This window comes from Pezoporus occidentalis, unplaced genomic scaffold (genome assembly GCF_034315485.1).
Source record: "Pezoporus occidentalis ecotype Australia unplaced genomic scaffold, CSIRO_AGI_Poc_V1 ctg122, whole genome shotgun sequence".
NCBI lineage: Eukaryota > Metazoa > Chordata > Aves > Psittaciformes > Psittacidae > Pezoporus > Pezoporus occidentalis.
In genome coordinates this window covers 808,189-829,146 of record NW_026913016.1, presented here as the reverse complement: position 1 = coordinate 829,146, position 20,958 = coordinate 808,189, and the positions used below count along the sequence as shown (strand labels likewise).

General features: G+C 43.7%; 1 protein-coding gene across 2 annotated transcripts in view; it reads left to right on the top strand.

Annotated features, from left to right (window-relative positions):
• Positions 1-5,826: 5,826 nt before the first annotated feature.
• Positions 5,827-20,958, top strand: part of ITM2B (integral membrane protein 2B) — a 30,050-nt gene continuing 14,918 nt past the window's right edge. For both annotated transcript variants that reach the window (XM_062607358.1, XM_062607357.1), the window contains exon 1: positions 5,827-6,055. In XM_062607358.1, coding sequence (XP_062463342.1) covers positions 5,957-6,055 — 99 coding nt within the window. In that variant the 5' untranslated portion in view covers positions 5,827-5,956. The remainder of the gene's footprint in view (positions 6,056-20,958) is intronic.

The window sequence follows — 20,958 nt, the reverse complement described above, 5'->3', positions numbered from 1 at the left end:
GGTGCAAAGACATGAGAACATAGCAATACACAGAAAACGGGGGGGGGGGGGGGGGGGGGGGGGGAAGGAGTGAAAACAAAAGTGCAGAACAACGGTAAGAGGTAAGATGATTTGGACTAGTGAGGTGAGCAGCCTATTACTTCAACCGTATCAGAGCAATCATCTTACCTGCCTGATGGGGCACAGAAGGCTGCATCCCAAGTTGCAGGACTGCAGAGGAACGGTAGCAGTAGGGTCTCCCAGTGCAGGGGTCCATCCAGCAGACTCAGTGCTTCAGGCATGGCCTCATCTTCTCCTCTGTATAGACATCATTTGTCCCAAGGAAGAGCAATGCTATAGCATTAAGTGCAAATATGTGAGATCCTATTGATCTGTCTGGGAAGCATGAGATAAGGGCAACTTTACAAATCTGTGGTGACCCAGCTGCCACAGAGGTGATTCTTCTGTTGAGCTATGAACACACATAACTTGAGCAATGTTATTGTTTTTGATGGACACAACAGCTCCTTCCATGTGAGGGTGACCCAGGGACAAAGAAAGGAAAGTTTGCACCAGTAATGATCTGCTATGAGATCTCATGACCAACATGGATGGGGCCACTTGCCAGCTGGGGAAGGCCTGGGAGGCCAAATGAGGACGTTTGTGTTTGATGCAGCACAAAAGGAGACAAAAGGACAGGTACAAAAAACGCCTGAGGCTTAAACAGAAATTTGAGACTATGACACTCTATGATAGGATATATTGCAATGGAGTAAGGTGAATTTGTCCTTAACCTCTTAAAGCAGGTGTCCTGGCATAAATTAACCAGCAGCTCTGGAAGTCTTGGATGCTAATGGACAAAGCAAGAAGGAATGATAATATCAGCTCAATAAAGCCTAAAAGAAAAAATATATTAGCAGTGTGTATTTAATGTATAAAAAGGTGGAAAATTACATTCGTTGGGCCAGGAAGGAGAAGGCAGCTGCTATGATACTAGAAGACAAGGGCTTGCACAAATTTTTTATTTCTGTGAATGGAGAAAAGGCAAAGAGCTTAAGGGAAAAGAGAGGGAGCCTTCAAAGTTATTCCGTGCCCTTAACTTCCCTGAGAATTTTTTCTTTCTGTATCTGATTTGGATTATAAAATCCCTGGGGCAGCAGTAGTCTTTGAGTCTTCTTCAGTACTGACCAAATCACTGATGCTTAATGAGCAAATACAATGTCAATAAATTAATATAAATGTTGCCTTCTTGCAGTCTGGCACTTTATAGATGACATCCAGTTAGAATTGAAGTAAAAACATTTGTATTGAACCTGAGCTTTAAGAGGAGAGCATGAGTCTTTCCACTGCCTTCAAACGAGGGAGGATCTAGCTCATGTTGCAAACAATTCTTTGAAATTAAGAGTGTGCAACTGAGTACTGTACACACAGGTACATTTCTGCATATTGCATATGGTAATTTCCTACCGAACTACAGACCCAGCCAGGCAAGCTGCTGTGGACCCTGGGGTTCCATGTGGGTGCAGGAGACGGTCATGCAAAGCAGTTTGCATAATTCATTGCAGTGGTGCCACTTAAGCACTCTAATGGGCTTTCAGCAGGGATGACTGAGGTTCCAGAAGGCACAAGCCAAGCTGAAATAGATTTGTCAAGCTTATTTCATGCTTTGTTGTAGTAGCTACATTTTAGACAGATTGTGAAAATTACGTTATTTTTTAAGATTTCGATTATGATACTGCCTAGAGACTAATAAAAATAGGGGATTCTGCTGTAATGGTTGGGTCCCAATATATGCAAGTACACCAACAGTCTGCAATCTGAACCATCTGCAAGTTAAGAATGGCAAAGACTTATGTAGCATTCGGTTTGCCAACTTCAGCAGGCTCTGGGTTGTTAAGAAGAATATAGAGGCTGATAAACAGATTCATACGCCTTTTGATGTGTTTTCTTTCCTATCCTGTTTACAATAGTAAGTGCCATCCTTTCCCTTCTGCTCTAGCCATCAGGAATTTATGTTGTTCTTTTTGAGTTGTTACAGGAAAGGTAGATTTGGAGGTGGTGGGAAGTTTAACTCAGGAGAAAGCTAAAAAAATGCTGCCATGGCCATTTACCTTCCATCTAACCTAAACAACAATCTGGAAAAGATTTCCCAGATCAACACATCAAGCAATGGGGAAAGGAAGAATCCTTTTGCTGATAAAGTGGCATTTCCAGCACAGGGTTTTGTCACTGGAATTGTACAAGTAAAACTAGGAGTCTTTTTTTTTAAAACTAGAAGTCTTGTATCTTAAGATTAAATCTACTCTCAGGACAATTCCTTGTGAATGAATTCAGGGATCCCACAAAAGGGACAGCACAACAGCAAGGGGGTTTTGGACCATTTGGGCTATAAGAATCTGGTAGATGAGACTTCTCCAGGTGGAGCTGTGGGGGCTCTGCAGAGAAGAAGTGGGGTGGAAGGCAGAACAGGGCAGAGAGGAAAAGCCAGCCATGGTGTGAAAAGCCTTCAAATGATGTAAATGGATTTCAACTTCTAGATAAGAAGGCAAGCTGAAGAAATGTCCGTCACAGAAACAATTTTTGCTTGTCTCCTCCCTCCCCTTGCCCAAGAAATGAGAATGATATACATAGTTAGGCAGATACATTTATATACATATATATATATATATATATATACATGAAACTGGAAAGAGGGGTTGAAGGAAAAGCAAGACACACCATAGCAAAATGTCATGCAGTTAACAAGAAATACGGAGTGGAAGAAACAATTAAAAAATACTGTGACACCATATGGAACTTAGCACATTCAGTTGCATTTAAAAGCTTTCTAAAAGAAACTTTAAAAGCAACTACATCCTCCTCACTTCAAAATAGTGTCCTTTGTTGGAAGACAATATCATTATTTACCTACCCCTTGCCCCCTGCAGTTTTACATGTTTGAATCCACAGATTGTCTAGTACAGGCATTAGAAACTTATGATTCTAGTGCAAGAGACAGCACATAGGCTGGTTTTGAATTGTAGACGGGCAAGCAGAGGTATGGCTTGGAGCATTGTGGCATTTTAGGAGAGACGAGAAACAGAAAGTGACTCCCAGTCCTGATGGATGCAATAACCATTTTCCACTCAGGGTAAACAAGGAATCAATGAGATGCCCCCTTTTTAGTGTCAGCTGAAACAATGGAAAACCTCTGCCCAAGGACACAAAACACACAGATTTAAACAGCATAGGTCATCTGTTCCTCGGAGGGGTCCAAGATCAATGGGCCAGGGGACTGGAGGAGATGAAGCCTTGTCCATGAAAGAAAAGGGGCAGAAACGTGAGAGAGAATGAGGAAGTCATACGGATATAAACTGAGATGCACCTACGTGCCTGAGAAAAACTGAGGCTGTGGTTTTGAGAGATGCGGTGGGCTGATTTAACACTTGCATCTGGGTCTTTCTCTGCACTTCACCCCTCCTCCCCATTCTTGGCCTTGCAGGACCACTGTTCATACTGGTGCTGGTCCTTGTATCTCTCTAAACTCACACAAATCATCAACCCAGCAGAAAACTAACCCAGAAAAACTTTGATATGCACCAGTCATACATGCAGCACAGTATCCTACTGTGTGGGATTGCTGGTGGAAGGAGGGGAGTACAAAGAGTGAGATACGGGGGAAGATGAAGGGCAAGAGGAGGAAGAAGATAAGGCAAGATTTTCTTTCAAAGGAACAGAGCCATCCAATCAGCCCAGCTGCCTGTGAAACCACAGCTTGAAAGCAAGCACGTAGAAGCAAAGTGCAGTCCAGAAGTAAGCTGAGATATTCTCTTGATGCTTTATTCTTATTCCGTTCTCTAATAGAAAGAACCCCAGATGTCCTAAATTCTAGCTAACCAAAAGGTCAGGAGTGGCAACCCCATAAGGGTGCTGCTCTACTCCAGCTGTAGCAAGCCACGATGACTTGTAAACATGATTCAAGACGCAGACAGAGTATATTTGATCTGGACAGATAAGAGCATATGCTGCCTAGGGAAAGAGTTACATATACTTTAACATAGCTAATAAAATGCCATGCCTCAGCTTTGACTGTCTTCTGCACACCCATCCTTCCGTGAGGAGTATCTGAAGATGTCATTAAGGACAACAAAGCAAAGCAAGCCTCTGAACTGCAGCCTAAATAGTGCCCTGAATACACCATGCACCTGCACACATTCCCATTGAATTGGGAGCAGAGGTGTCACCTGGTGCTTATCTCAAACTAGGAGTGGAACAACAAAAGTGCAACTTATAAAAAAATGTTAAAATCCATGGCAGTATCCTGGGAAACTACAGTTTATGATAGCCTTCTTAATGCACTTTGTGGTTTTCACGTAGAATGCTCAAATACTTTTTTGGAAAGTTCCTACTAAAGCAAAACCTCCAGGATCACACCAAATATAGTCAGAAATTGCCTACAGAAATCTCTGTACTCTTTCTTTCTTGGCACCCATGACTTTTTATACTTCAGTGAAATACCTCTAAATGATTCAGTTAACCTCTGTTAAATTTTAAGGTAGTTAAATCTGAATTCTTTAAATACCTGGGGCAATTTGCAGTCTTGGGTACAAGCTATACCATCAGCTGTTTTATCTTGAGATCACATAAAATGATCATGGTTTGCTTTGTGGATTTTATATCTTTATGAAAAAAAAATAATCCTTAAATTACCCATAGATCCTCGGGTAAAAAATACTTGATGATGATAGCATGAACCAGGTTAACTTAGCTTTTTCTGTCAACCATTTTAGGTCAACAATTTCAAAGGACACAGATGACCAGGCACATAGTGTAAGGATAGTGCAGTTGTGGTGCCATGTGAGAAAGACCAGATTTTGCCCAAGTCAGCATCAGAGCCCCCGCTGAGCTCAAGGACTGCCAGGTATCTTACTAAAAGCAATAGAAACACTACTCTGCCAGGCTCTTGCCAGGAAATCAACTCTACCCATGTGAGTCACCAAAATGAAATCCTTCTCAGAGCAGGCTATAACCATTTAGATATTAGAACAAAAGTCTTCACTGTGAGGGTGGTGAGGCACTGGCACAGGCTGCCCAGAGAAGCTGTGGCTGTTACATCCCTGGAAGTCTTTAAGGTGAGGCTGGACGTGGCTTTGAGCAACCTGGTCTAGTGGAAGGTGTTCCTGCCGGCAGGGGGTTGGAACTGTATGATCTTTAAGGTCGCTTCCAACCATAACCAGTCTGTGATTCTATTACTTTATTCTGTGACTTTCCCTTTATGCTGCTGATACAGCATTTTGGGGATTTTCTTTCCAATCGTAATACCCATAAATTCAAACAAAAGTCAAATTACAGTGGCAATCTGAGAAACGCAGACAGGGCACTGGGTGAACCAAATCGCTTGTGCCACCCGTGTCCTCCCGTGACAGTGCACTCCTACGTGAGGCTGCAACCCTACAGCCTGGCCAGCAGCGTGCCAGGGCCCGTCAGGCCGCCGCCGGGCCAGGACCGAGGCGCGGGCTTGCCCCTGAGGCCATGCATCGATCGAAGGCCGGGTCTGGGGGTACGGGTCCCCGGGGCTCTTCGCCGAGGCCGCCGCTGGCGATGCCGGCCGGGGGCACTGCAGGGCACTGGCAGAGGTACGCCCTGCAGGTGCCCGGCAGTGCCCCCGGCCGCCATCGCCCTGCCCGGGGGGGGAGAGCTGCACCGGTCTCCGAGCCAGCCCCGTGGCCCCTCAGCTCACCATACCACGGCGGGCTGCACCGCGCTGGCGGAGGCCGAGAGTCCACCGCCCCCAGCTCCCCCGTACCGCCCGCCCTGTCAGGCGCCGCCTCCTCCTAGGCTCTCCTCCTCCTCCGCTGCCTGACAAGGGGACGGGGGCGGCAGCCGCGGCTAGGCGGCAGCGGGGGGGTGACAAGGCAGGCGGCAGCTTTCGAAGCTCCGCGGGTTCGGGTTCCTTGTCGTCGTCCTTCTCCTGTGTGCGGGGCACTGCGGAGCGGCCATGGTGAAGGTGTCGTTCAACTCCGCGTTGGCGCAGAAGGAGGCGGTGAAGAAGGAGGAAGAGAACAGCCAGGTGCTGATTCTGCCGCCGGACGGCAAGGTGAGGAGGGCAGCGGGGGAGCGAGCCGCTGCGGCCGGGTGGGCTGCGCGGAGGCGACAGGCGCTCTGCTCCGCTCCGCTCCGTTCGGCGGCGAGGTGCTATCGGGGGAGGAAGGGCGCCGAGCACGATTTAATTCTTCATGTGCTCCTTCCCCCTGCGGCGATAACCCGCGGCCGGGCAGGCAAGGGAAGGCTGCGCAGCGGTGAGCCCCGCCGCCCCTCTTGCCTCACGCTTCTAAAATGGCTGACAGGAGAACGAGCTTTAAAGCTCCGCTTCTCCCTACTTTCGGGATTTTTGTGGAGGCTTGGGTTTTATTCTCCTTTTGTTTAGCCCGACAGTGCTTGGGCCGCGTCCAGCTCGACTTTTAATGCCGCTTTAGTCTCCTCTGCGGCGTCCCGTGTGCGGACCCGCGAGTGTTGGCGAGCAGAGGGGCCGGCCCAGAGAGGGGCTGCCGTGGCTGGCACTGCCAAGCCTGCTGCCCGCACGGTCCCGCAGCCTGGCCCCGACCGCCGCCTGCAGTGGGGAGATCGGGTTGGCCCTTGGGGGTGTTTGGGTGGGTCAGGGAAGTTGGTTTGTGTGGAGAAGGCGGATCGCGTTTGATCTTCACACCGCGTTGAAACCCCTGCAACCGCACGGATAAGCCCGGCAAGAGGCGGCTAGCGAGCTTCAGGGCAGGGAGCGCTTGGTGAGGACCAGGGTGGAGGTTTGGCCGTGCTTCTGCCGCAGCGTGTTTGCGGAGCCCGGTGGTTGTGTGGCACAGCGAACTTCGCCTTGGAACTTGGGCTGGCTTAACTAAAGGAACAAAGAGCTGCTTCCCCCCGCCCCAAAACAGCACCCAAACTCCAGCCGCTGTCGCCTTCCCTCCGCGGCTCCAAACGGCAGCAAAGAACAAAACAGCAACGGCTTTTAAAGTTTTTGAAGTGCAAAACTGCTCAGAATAGAATGGTTTTGGGTTGCAATTTCTGTGCTCCTGTAATCAAAACCAGTTTTTAATTAGGAGTAGCGTAATTTTCTCAAAGCTCTTTGAAAAGAGAATGAAAACTTGAAAAACGGCCAGCTGCACAGAAACAGCGTGCCTTACTGTTTTCATTTGCTTTCACAGTCTTTTGTGCATCAGGCCTTTGAATTGTCAGATTAGATCTGCAGAATGTGTTTATTAATTTCCTGTGTCTTTGTGATGAACTTCTGCCTGGGAATACAATATCTGTGGAGTTTTTAGCATGAAGTTGTGTTCCCAGTGAGGGTTTTGCTGTGAGTTTGATGGGGCCACGTTCTTCGCCTACAGAATCTGTCATCCTTTCAAAGCCCAGGAGGACCCAAGATATTTCCTAGTCACATTCTCCTGGTATAGCAAGTGGTTAAATTTTACACTTCTACTGGATTTACTGCACCTATAAAACTCTGACCAAAATATTTAAGTTCTTAAAACACTGCCACAACAAATGAGACAGTATCATTACTGAAATTGCTTTCAATTGCGGGAAGTCAGTTAAGCGATCTGTGTGCTTGTTCCTAGGGGGAGTGCCATTCTGTAGAAGGTAATGGGTTCCCCCAGCCCAGTTGGAGCTGTGGAGTTACTTCCTGACGCCAGGTTTGGTGATCAGTTTGACACCAAGCACATAAGCAAGACACAAACTAAAGTCCCAGAAAGCAGGTTTTATGTGTAGCCTTGGAATCCAGATCTGCTCTGATGATGTTTATTTCCAGATAGCCTACCAATTTAGGCTTGCCATTCCTACTGCTAAACAAACAAAATATATCTGGCAAATTGTACACTGGGGAGCAGATCCTCGTGACCCTGTCCAGAGACTGATGGAAGCATCTTATTTGACTATTATTTCCTGAACGCAGAGCTGAGGACAAGATACAGAATCTGCCTTCACTTTGCCCAGGTCGTAGTACTGCTTTCCTTGCCTGGAAATGAGACTTGCAAATATTTATTAACCTGGTCAAAGGTGGTCTGGTCCCACAGTAGCTACTTAAGAGCTCTTGCGCTGTTATCAGGGGATGAACATGCCTGAATAAGGCTTAAAACAGTCCTAAAATATCATTCTAGGAGCAGATGCTCTCTACAGATGAAAGTTCCAAAAGCAAGTGAACACGCTCTTAAGGGACATTGGGCCTTTGACATTCTTCTTGACCCATTTCCATCTTTCCTCAGCAGAACAGAGACCTACACCTACCAGTGTGCAAAATTCTCTTGAATAAGCTTTTTTTGAGCTTGCATGCTTTAGAGCATAAATACAAGCAGATCTGAGCACAGTAGCATCATCTGTAGTTTTAGTAGATAAGACTGCAGTCCATGCAGGATTAAACAATATTGAAATGAATCGTGTCATATAGCTATAGAGGTATTTGGATCTTTGAGTCTATGAGTTTACTCCCAGATCTCAGACAAAAAAATAACTGAGGGCCATTTTAAAGCTTGATACCTTTGAAGTAAGTGCAACATATGCACTTACTCTAATATGAATGCATTAGAAATGAATATTTTCCTTCCCTTCCACAAGGAACTTCTACGCCTATGCAGTTCTTTGGAAGGAAGGAGAAAATAAACCACATCTGAAAAATGCATTATTCATATCACTTCATTGCTGGAAAACCCTTAGCTTCAAGTGAAGTTTGAAGGCAATATAAGAACATGTATAGAACAGTGAATTCTGGTAGGCTGAAAAAAGGCCCCATCTCCTAAAGAGGATGTATGGTACATCTGTTTTTCCCCTCACCAGTATCTTTACAGACATTATTTCTCTAGGTCAATAAATAGATCTGGAGCGCAAGGGAAACATGAAAAAATGAAAAAATACTTCAACCTTTGACAAAGCTTGCTTTTATGAAGAAAGTCCTGGGAAGTGTTCTGGACTGAAGTAAGCAGAAAACATGAAGAACAGAAGAGGAGCAGAATTGCACATTCAGCATTTTATTATCAAGAAATTCCAAAGATTTGAGCAAGAGACATTGGAAAACCAGTTTATATTTAATGAATAAAGCCAAATACTCTGAAATGTCCAGAAAATAAAGAGAGTGGGACGAGCTTTGGGCTGGTTCTTTGACAGTCTCATTCTGATGCTTTTCCCAGCATGGTGTCATGAAGACTGCCGCTTTGTCTGCCATCACAGGATTACTCTCAAGTAGATAATCTTCCTAGGGCTTATTAGAGAGTGTTTGCAGCCAAAATATGCTGATAATGTGGTATAGAGATAATCTGATCTCACCAAAAATTGCCCATACTGTCTGATGCAGACAGTAACAGGAAACTAATTGGGGAATGGAGGAGAGGAAGATGTGAGACGAGTAGGGGATGTATCATGGGAACAGCAGCTTAAAAAAAGCTTTTGCAGAAAGCAATGATCTTATGCATTGGAGTGTGCTACTTAAAAAGGAGTTTAAAAATCAAGAGTGCTAATCCTGTCTCTGCATAAATCACCTGTCAGTACTACTGCGTGTTGTGAAAGTAGCTCCATCCTTACTGTAGGCAACATTACAACTCTGCTACTGCTGTTGGGACGATACTTCTATGCCATAATTCTTGGCCAAAATGCAGAATGCATTTTGAAGTGAAGGCTCTCAGGCCACATTTAGTTTTCCACTTTGCTCATTGTCCATATAATGGGGTATTTTATAACCCAGTTTCCCAACAAACAATGTGTGGTATTTTAACATTTCTCCCTACAATAGATCTTTGGAGAGCTAAAGCTGGTTCTGAGCATAGTTGAAGTCTTTGGACATTTTGCAGTCCATTCAATAGTTTAAGATCTCCCCAGAATTCTTTGGGCCTTCAGTACCTCTCAGACAGTTGCTGTCCTCTGCTGGGGGAGGTGACAACCTTTTCTTTCTTTATTTATTTTTTTGGGTACTCAGCATATCTTTACCAAGTACAGCTTTATGTGTGGAAGCTGAGGGTTCACACATATGTATCACAGCTGACCTTTGGATAGCTATATCTGCGGAGAGTTCAGTGTGGAAGTGTAAATGTTAAGAATTTTAGAAGCAGCAGCTTTGTGCATTTATTCTTTATGAGAACATACTCTGCAGTGTAAAATTAATCTTTTTCTTTGTTTTTTAGTTTAGCTTAATCTTTTCTAAAGTGTACTGAAATAGGTACTTTTAACACAGAGTAAGAAGGTCCACATGGGAAATACTGTTGAACAACTAATGAGTACGATTTTTCCATGTTGAAAAACCTTTAGATTTTGTGTAATTGATGTTAGATATTTCTGAAATAAAGGTGTTGGCTTTACAGTTGCTATAGTCTGTGTGTGTAAATATGTCTAAATACTATATAACGTATGCTATATGTTAGTATGTACACTAATAAATAGACATTTGCTTATTGTTTTGCTGTCAAGAAAGCAGGTTTTCCTACTTCCTGTGACATGACTTTAGATGGAATTTTGGGGTTGATTGGTTTGATTTTGGTGTCTTGGAGGAACTTCCTTATTCCCTTTATAGCCTTCTTCCGGCAACATTTTCTATAGGTCTTTCACCAGTCACCATGGAGAAAGAGCAGTCTTTAGTTTCCTGTGCTTCCCATGATGCAACTAGGTCATTAAACCAACCAGCTTCTGCTGTCTGTCAGAGCACTCTGGCTTAAGGCACAATTGCTTAAAAAAGGAGCAGAAGTAAAAAATCCTAGCAAACTGAATTCTCTCCCCTTTCTCCTCCCTGACTGTGTTAAGATTTTAATGAAAAGCTACCAAACCTCAGATGAAAACCCTCCAGTTTCAGGCTCAGAGGGCACACAGGATTCTGTTACTTACCTGTGTGTATGGATTCAGGGAAATTGAGTTAGAAAACAAAATTTGTGTCAGGAGTTGTTCATAAGAAACTTTTCCTAAGGAAAGAAGCTTTGTGGCTGATGTCATCCTTTTTATGGGAAATCTCTGCTACTGGTTAAGTAGTGCAGCTTTCTGAAAATAGGATTGCTGTGGTCTTGCGACGTTTGGCTCCTGAAGCTATTCTGTAGAGGTTGCCAGCAACTGAGAGAACAATAATAAAACTCCAAGGTCTTCAAAAGTTTGTGGTGCTCCTCTGGAAGCCTCTCGCTATTTTGAAGTGAGTTTTGGAATTTGGAGTTAGAAGTTTGAAAGTTCAAAAATTGATTTGGAAGAACTTGTGTCATCCCCATCCCCCCAGGAATGGAAATGAACCCATGGGACAGTGGAATTCTGTCAGTGGTCCTTATTTTGCTTCCTTTTCTGTTTCTCATCATTTCCTGACCTGAATAACAAACACAAAGCTTTGGCCGGCAAGTACAACTATTTCCCAGAAGAATTATATTTAATATTTCAAACAGGATGTATTCTACCAGACCCTTGTGATAACTGCTTTGTCAGTTGTTTCTATCATTTACTGTTTTGGCTGGCTTAATAAGAGCTGATGGCTGTATGTTAGAGCTTATATGAATTCAGTGCAGGGATGAACACAGACATTGCAAATACTTTATGCAGTTCTAAATAGTTTATCTTTCCAGATTAAGAAATTTATTCTTAGCTGAGGCCCCTTGCCCTAAAAATGTATTTGGAGACATTTTTTTGCTTAATATTGTCCTGTGGAAAAATCTGTAATTAGGTGAAGCTTTATATAGGGCAGTATCTAGAAAAACTATCCTGTAATGTATTGTTATAGTTAATGCCATAAATAGTTCTCTTACATTCACTGCTGTCTTTCTGTGCTGTAATACTCTCTGATGAGCTTCAGGAAACTAGCTTGGGTATTAATAGTGCCAAGTGGTATGTAGAGCAGTGCTTAAACAGAGGCTGTTGGAACCAAAAGCTCTGTTCAGTGGGAAAAGCTGAAGTTAAATTAGTTCATTTCTGAAGATGCGGATCAAGATGAAATGCTGAGCTTTCTTGTAAAAACAAACATTTGAAAGAAAATGTTCTTGGAAACAACAATATTTTCAAAGGAAATGGTTTAGACACTTTCCATTATAATGACCATTTAATCCAACATATGAATGTCTGTTTCAAGAAAAGTTTCATTTCAAAACATAATGTATATGTGTATTTTTTCTGCTAAGCATTTATTGAACTGTTTTCAGTTGCAAACAATCTTAACAGTTTTGTTTTAATAGACTCAAATCAGTTTTCCTTGTTATTTGAATGGAGTTTTTCCTTTTTTTTTTTTTTTTCTTGGCAATTAAATTAGCATTTCTTTCTTGGCAGTGTTATGCATTTTTATGCTAATGGTTGTTTGAGGGGGATATAAGAATAGTAAACACACTTACCTCCAGTAATGTTTTCGGTTAACTCTTCTGCAATTGTGACTTTGGAGTATTTGTCAGCATTATGCATATTTTCTATGCAGTAGCCACTAGGTACAGGCACCAAATAGCATACATACAAAGAATACAGTTCTGTCTGTGACACTCAGGAAGTATCTTTGAAAGTAAGTATTGCATTTTAAGTCTGAATCATTTTAAATGTTCTTTATTCTGTGATTCCAAAAACATTATGATGTATTTAAAACATAAGAACTACAGCTGGGATAAGTAATGGTGTGCTCTGATAGCTATTGCATAGACTCCTTTTTTTCTCTTCCCTCTTTAATGCTGTGATTGACAAAGGTTGGCATTATCTGGTTTTAGTCTCCTGATCCATATGAATAATACAACATTCATTTTCTTCCTATTTATGTACTGCTTTTTATCCTCAGTGGAAATTACTTTGAGTCTACAGATGAAAAGCATGCTAATTTATAAAACTCAGATATCTGTCCTAATTTTACAGATGTGGTAAACCAAAGGAATGAGATAATTAATAAGATTGAGCTCTGCAATGAAGTAAAAAACGGTTTTGCAGCAGACATCATGTGGCCCAGGGTTTGGACCACAATGGACATGGAGAGAGACACAAGCACCTAGCTTCATCTGCAAGCAGAGGTTCTTTGTGCAACAGCCCTACAAAATCCACCCTGAAAAACCCAGCAAAGTAATATTTGCACAACAGTTATTATAGAGGTTGTGGAAAAATAAGTTGGTGTTTTGTTTGCTCTTACCCTGTAGTGTCAGTTCATGTGTGTTTATAAATATTTTTAAAAGTTTATATATTATTAAGTATATAATTTATTTTTATATATATATATATTTGCCCACACACAAAAATAAACCCCACAGGCATTTTAAGAGCGGAGTTCCCTGAGTGCATATCCTTCAGTAATTTGTAGTTGTCTTCCTCCCAGGGTTCAGCATGCTTTTGATGGTGGCTTTCTCCTGTTTTGAGAGTAGAATGAGAGTGGGATGACTGTGGAAAACGTATGCTGGGAAGATCATAACTGGGAGGGGGCAGTGATCTCTGGGGTGGACCCTACATGGTTGCTGAATCGTAAAGATCTCTTCATTTTAGAAGTCTGAGTAGAAACCCCTTACATTTACACGTTTGAAAATGTAGTACCCTTTGCAGGGTGGGAGGCTGAACATGACTTTCTGAGGCTGCTGCATACTGTGGTGAGTTGTCCCACCTAAGGTTTGCAGGTTTGGAAGCTTTCTTGGTGAGGTGTTTGAATGCTGGCCATTGTCTGTGTTTCTGAAGGGTGTGATGCAGCCAGGTGCTGGTACTGGAGTGTATGCTCTGTGTCAGGCTTGGATAGTCTAATTGCAGTGAAGTCCTTCAGATCGTTACAACACTTTGTTCTAGAAAGAAGATATAATTAAATGTAAGCCTTGCAAGGTCAGCTCTTCTGTGCTGATATTTGTAAGTGCTACAATTAATTGTTTGCATGTAGAATGATTTCCAGTGAGAGAATTCTTCTTGCTGTACAGCTACTACTTATCTTAATTCACTAATATATTTATTATCAAGGTATGTTTGTTTGAGGACAGGGCTGCCACTTAGAGGAACCTCAGCAGGCTACAGTAATGGATGGAACAAAACCTCATGAATTTCAGAAATAACAAATGCAAAGTCCTGTACCCGGGAGCAGCCTCACCCATTCCATCAGGACCTGGCTGAAAGGCACAGGGTTCCTGGTGGGTGGTCAGCTGGACACGAGTCACTGCCATCACTGACCATGGCAAGCTTTCCAATCCAAAAAAAATAAGATACTGGCAAACTGGTGTGAGTCCAGCAGGAGCCACCGCCGTGGTCAGGGCTGGAGCATATGCCCTGTCAGGAGTAGCCAAGGGAGTGGAGCTTGTTCAGCCTGGAGATGAGACAGCTGCGGGTGGACTTCACGGCAGCCTCCCAGCACCCAGAGAAAGGTGGCTGAAAATGCAGTAGCCATAAATTGGGAAATCAGAGCTTCTAACTGGTTATAAGCAACATATTTTTCAATCTGAGGAGAACCGAATGCTGAGCAGGTTACCCAGAGGAGCTTTGAAGTGTCAGTACTTGGGAGGTTTTCAAAACTTGACTGGACAAGAGCCCTGAGCAACCTGGACAGACTTCAGAGTCCACTCTCCTTTTGAGCAAAAGGCTGGACTAGAGATCTCCCAAGTGACTTCTGTGATGCTGCATTCTGCTTTTGAGAGAAACTGAGACATGGTGTTTGAAACTTGCTGGAGATGACATACCATCTGTGGCTGAACTGGGAATAGAGTTATTAAATTCTGAGGCTCAGTGGTGCATATGTGCATGCTAATGAGATCTCTTGGGTGAAAGAGCCAACACCGCTTGGGAAAATAGCCTTGAGAGAAATCTAGGTTAAATCCACATAGCGTTCCATCATACTGATGCCTGAGATTCAGGCAGTCGTAGGAAGAAAATGGAGACATTGCAGACATGAGAAACAAGCAGGAAAAGGAAGAGACAGGAACTGGAACAATCAAGGTCAAAAAGATAATTTGGTATTGATCCATTTTAAGTGGAATAGGAACCTTCTAAGTTCCTGTTTTCAAGCATTGATCTAATTCAGTGTAAAATTGAGAGAAAGACGGCATTTAAAGTTACAGATTTATTTAGTGTAGGTTTTTTAGGTATGGTAGAATTGTAAGTCAAAGAGTGCAGGTGGAGAAAAGGGTTTATTTTGGCAATGTGTAAAAATGAAGCATTTTTCAAATTTTAATGAAATGCCATGTTTGACAGGCTGTAACCATGAAGGGTGTAGTGATTTTGTTTTCTGAAAGCCAAATGTATTATGAAAAATGTCCCATATAACCTCTTAGGTTGGGGTTTCATGTGAAAAAATAAACACCCTTCGGGCACCTCTTACCAGATAATTTAAGCCTTTCATCTGAATGTTTTAGTCTATGACTTGCAAACTGTTGTACCAGAACACTTTTCATAAAAAAGTTGAGAATAATAGGTGTGAAATGCAGGACAAATTTCTGTCATTCTAATATATGAAAATATAGGTATATTCATCAACATTTATATACTCTATAAAAAAACTGACTTCCACCACCTCTTCACTGGACAAGCTTATGAAAACTTTTTGTATCCAGTACACTACAGAGGCAGTTGCAGATCTCTGTGACCGTCAGCAGCACAAGAACTTCTCACTTCAACCTCCAGACGTTTAAAGGCAACACATTTTCCAAGCGTTGCAGGTTTTGTTGAAGTTTCATGTTGGAGGCAAGGTGGGAGGGAGAAGGCAGAAGAATCATAAAGCTTCAAACCAAAGGAAACAGAGGATGTGTGGAGCTTTATTATCTGTCTAGTGCAGAGCCCACATCCTGGATATTTTTTATTATTTCATAGAATCACAGAATCATAGAATAGTTAGGGTTGGAAAGGACCTTAAGATCATCTAGTTCCAACCCCCCTGCCGTGGGCAGGGACACCTTACGCTAACTCATATCACCCAAGGCCTCATCCAACCTGGTCTTGAACACTGCCAGGGATGGAGCATTCACAACCTCCCTGGACAACCTATTCCAGTGCCTCACCACCATAACATGAAAGAATTTCCTTCTTATATCCAATCTAAACTTCCCCTGTTTAAGTTTTAACCCATTACCCCTTGTCCTGTCACTACAGTCCCTCATGAAGAGTCCCTCTCCAGCATCCCTATAGGCCCCCTTCAGATACTGGAAGGCTGCTATGAGGTCTCCACGAAGCTTTCTCTTCTCCAGGCTGAACAGCTCCAACTTCCTCAGCCTGTCTTCATACGGGAGGTGCTCCAGTCCCCTGATCATCCTCGTGGCCTCCTCTGGACTTGTTCCAACAGTTCCATGGCCTTTTTATGTTTCGGACACCAGAACTGCACACAATACTCCAGGTGTCTCACGTGAGCAGAGTAGAGGGGCAGAGGGGCAGGATCACCTCCTTCAACCTGCTGGTCACTCTCCTTTTGATGCAGCCCAGAATACACACACTGCAGCCAGCTCATGTTCATTTTCTCATCAACTAACACCCCCAAGTCCTTCTCCACAGGGCTGCTCTGAATCTCTTCTCTGCCCAACCTGTAGCTGTGCCTGGGATTGCTCCGACCCAGGTGTAGGACCTTGCACTTGGCATGGTTAAACTTCATGAGGTTGGCATCAGCCCACCTCACAAGCGTGTCAAGGTCCCTCTGGATGGCATTCCTTCCCTCCAGCATATCAACCAAACCACACAGCTTGGTGTCTTTGGCAAACTTGCTGAGGGCACACTCAATCCCACTGTCCATGTCAGCGACGAAGATGTTAAACAAGACTGGTCCCAACACCAATCCCTGAGGGACACCACTCATTACTGGTCTCCAGCTGGACATTGAGCCATTGACCACAACTCTGTGTGCAGCCATCCAGCCAGTTCTTTACCCACCGAGTGGTCCATCCATCAAATTGATGTCTCTCCAATTTAGAGACAAGGATGTTGTGTGGGACAGTGTTGAAAGCTTTGCACAAGTCCAGGTAGATGACATCAACTGCTCTACCCCTGTCCATCAGTTCTGTATCCCCATCATAGAAGGCCACCAAATTGATCAGGCAGGATTTCCCCTTAGTGAAGCCATGCTGGCTGTCACCAAGCACCCTGTTGTTTTTCATGGGCCTTAGCACGCCTTCCAGGTGAATCTGCTCCAAGATTTTGCCAGGCACAGAGGTGAGACTGACTGGTCTGTAATTCCCTGGGTCATCCATTTTCCCCTTCTTGAAAATGGGGGTTATATTTCCCTTTTTCCAGTCATCGGGAACTTCACCTGACTGCCATGATTTCTCAAACATGATGGACAGTGGCTTCGCAACTTCATTCACCAGCTCCTTCAGGACCCACGGATGGATCTCATCAGGTCCCATGGACTTGTGTATGTTCAGATTTTTAAGATGGTCTCGAACCAGTTCCTCTCCTACAGTGGGCACAAGGTCTTCATTCTCACAGTCCCTGCGTCTGCCTTCCAAGACTTGGGTGGTTTGGTCAGAGCATTTGCCAGTGAGGACCGAGGCAAAGAAGTCATTCAGAACCTCAGCCTTCTCCAAATCCTGTGTAGCCAGTTCTCCTGAGAGCTTCCTGAGGGGGCCTACATTCTCCCTAGTCTGTTTTTTGTTTGCTATGTACTTGTAGAATCCCTTCCTGTTATCTTTAATATCTCTAGGTAAGTTTAATTCTAACTGGGCCTTAGCTTTCCTAACCTGGTCCCTAGCTTCTTGGACAACATCCCTGTACTCTTCCCATGCCACCTGTCCTTGCTTCCACTTATTATAAGCCTCTTTTTTTCAATTGAATTTTCCTCAGCAGCTCCTTATCCACCCAAGGAGGTCTCCTGGCCCTCCTGCTGCACTTCCTTCTAGTTGGGATGCAACACTCCTGAGCTTGTAGCAGATGATCCTTGAATAGCAACCAGCAGTCTTGGGCCCCTCTGCCCTCTAGGGCTGTATCCCATGGAACCTTCCTAAGCAGGTTCCTGAAGAGGCCAGAGTCTGCTCTTTTGAAGTCCAGGGCAGTGAGCTTGCTGCACGCTCTTCTCACTGTCCTGAGGATCTCAAATTCGAGCATCTCATGATTGCTGCATCCAAGGCTGCCCTGGAGCGTCACATTTCCAACGAGCCCTTCCCTGTTGGTGAGCACGAGGTCAAGCACGGCACCTCTCCTTGTAAGCTCCTCTATTACTTGCAGAAGGAAGTTGTCTTCCACACAATCGAGGAATCTCCTGGATTGCTTGTGCCGGGCCGTACCGTCCTTCCAACAGATGTCAGGGTGGTTGCAGTCACCCATGAGAACAAGGGCCTGCGAGTGTGAGGCTTTTCCTGTCTATGGAGTGCTTCATCCACAGGTTCTCCTTGATCAGGTGGTCTGTAACAGATCCCCACAGTAATGTCTCCCATAGCTGTTCTCCCTTTAACCCTGACCCACAAACTCTCTGTTAACTGCTCACCTGTCCCCAGATAGAGTTCCATACTCTCCAGCCTATCTCTAACATAAATAGGAACTCCCCCTCCCCACCTGCCAGGCCTGTCTTTTCTAAAGAGCCTGTAACCTTCCATTCCAACACTCAAGTCATAGGAGCCATCCCACCATGTTTCTGTGATGCCTGTTATATCATACCTCCATAGACGTGCACACATCTCTAATTCCTCTTGTTTGTTCCCCATGCTACGGGCATTTTTATAGAGGCATCTGAGCCGAGCTCCACATGAAGCTGGCTCGTTGGCTGGAGCGGCTGGGATATCTCTACATTGCTCCAAGCATTTATTTTTAATGAAGCAAGTGGTTATGGTTATTTATTAATCATCTTCCTGTATTCTATTAATGTTAATTAAAAGCTGTAGATGTGTATCACAGAATGGCTATGATCATAAGGAACCTTTGGAGATCATCTGGGCCACCTACCCTGCTTGGGCAGGGCCACCTAGAGCTATTTGCCAATGATATGTCCAGTTGGATTTGGAGTATCTCCAGAGACTCCACAACCTCCTGGAACAACCTGTGTCAGTGCTTGGCCACACTGTAAAAAGGAATGTACATTTTGTATATTTCATGTACAGAAGGAATTGAAAGTGGTATTAAGGTCTTGTGCTAACTGCAGTACAGAAAAAGGAGAGCCATCCTTGGCCCTGAGTGTTCCCAGTGAAAACACAGGGCAGAGGCACAGGCATGCTGACTGGTGGGGCAGGGTCAAGGTATAGAGCACTTCTATGGCCATAGTCCAGCTCCTTGTCCCAAGACTGAACCACACTGATGCGGTGATGGTTTATCTTATAGCAGTAATGAAGGAAGGAAATGGAAATAAGGTCTGCGTGATGCTCTGTGAGCAGCAGACTGGAGAAAGTCACAGGGAGCACAGAGGCAGGGTAAGAAGGAAATTATAGGAAGACTTGAAACCAGTGGGTTCGGTGGTGAGAGAAGGGAGTTGGTGGGTCTTGGAACTGGACAGAGAAAAGAGGAACATTTTCCAGAACACAGTTTGAAGACAACAGTAGAATATAGTGTGTGGTTAGTTGTACGGTTGCTGTAGACTGCCTGGGATGAGGATATAGCCAAAACCTGTGCATGTGAATTACCTGAAGAAAGTCCTTACTGGTCTAAAAAGACAGAACTTTCAGGCCATTTAAATAAGTGTATTCAGTTTTGGGTTTTATTTTTTCCCCAGCTTTCTAGTCCATGTAAGACCACAGCTAAGAATAAAAATAACCATTCTTAACAATACTGCTCCCAAATTTAACTGAAGTGGCAGACTAAATAGTTACAAGCTTCTTCCTTCTTTATCCATCCTCTTTAATTGTTGGCTGCTATCAAGTTTCATAATGACTTATCTCAGAAGTGGAAGGCAGTGATTAGGTAGGTCAGGATTACTCACATCAGTTAAGAGTTGCAGGATTACTCTTCCAAAACATTCTTATTTTATTGTCCCTCTCTCACATAGCTGTGGGTGAACTGCTGATTCACATGCTTTACATTCACTTTACGGTTGTAATTTTCCTCTACTTCCTGCCAAGAAATTGAACTCTTCATGTTCCACCATGTTTCTCTCTAGTTTTATTTCCTGCTCCCCTTTCCTTGCCTGTCTTCTGATTTTTTCTTCTCCCTTCAACTCCATCTTACCCAATAAATGCAGCTACCTTCTGATCCACCAGCAGATTCCCTTTTTAAGATGATCCGGAGCTGGCTGCTTATGTAAATGTTCCATGATGGTTATGACATTAAACCATGAAATGAGTCATTTGACAGATTTGACAGATGCCTCATTTTTTAATAAAGCACCCCCATTGTTTGGCTAAAGGTAGTGTTCAATTAACATCAAGATGACCTTGCATTTTGAACTTCGGAAAAAAGCTCTTGGAGTGTATTTTCTTCTTGCTGCTGGATTTCTTAGTGCTGTACAACAGATATTGTATTTATAGTATTACTTTATAGAACACATACAGATACTAGAAATACAGGAGGAGGTTAATAGTGCCAACTGCCTATTAGATAATTTTAATTAATCTCGTTGGTTATGTAGGCTACGTGACTACTGCAGGCAACATGAGAACTAAGGTCTGGTTTTCATGCAGTTCTTTAGGCAGATTGCCTTTGGCCAGATGGACAAGTCCGTGTCCATCTTGAAGAAGAACAGGCAGTGCTGCCACAGAAGGGTCGCAGTGTTCAGATATCAACTACGTATGAACAACCATAGCTTGTTTTCAGGCTTCGTCATCTGAGTAGAAAGAATACGTCACTCCATGTGATAAGAAAGAGATCTCTGAAGCATCTATTGTATATAAAGTCTGTTTTCCCAACTAGCAAGTTAAAAGATCATTGTACATAAAATTTAAATTTTGTTTTATTAGGAAGCATAAAATTGCTGCTTGAGAAGCAGATCAGTATTATGGCCTTCCAGATTTGCAGCATCTGCCAAGTGAGGAGTCTTGCAAAAGCCTGCCTTAATTTCCCATCTGCAACAAGTAATAAATAGAATACCAGTCTTGGAGCAGTCTTCAGGCAGCAATACCATGGGAGGAATGCAGAGCTCTGTCTAAATTAAGTTAATTTTAAATTGACTGTCTTTTGGGAGGTTTTTCTACAGATGTCAGATTTATAAGTCAAAGCAGGCAAGCCTGACCA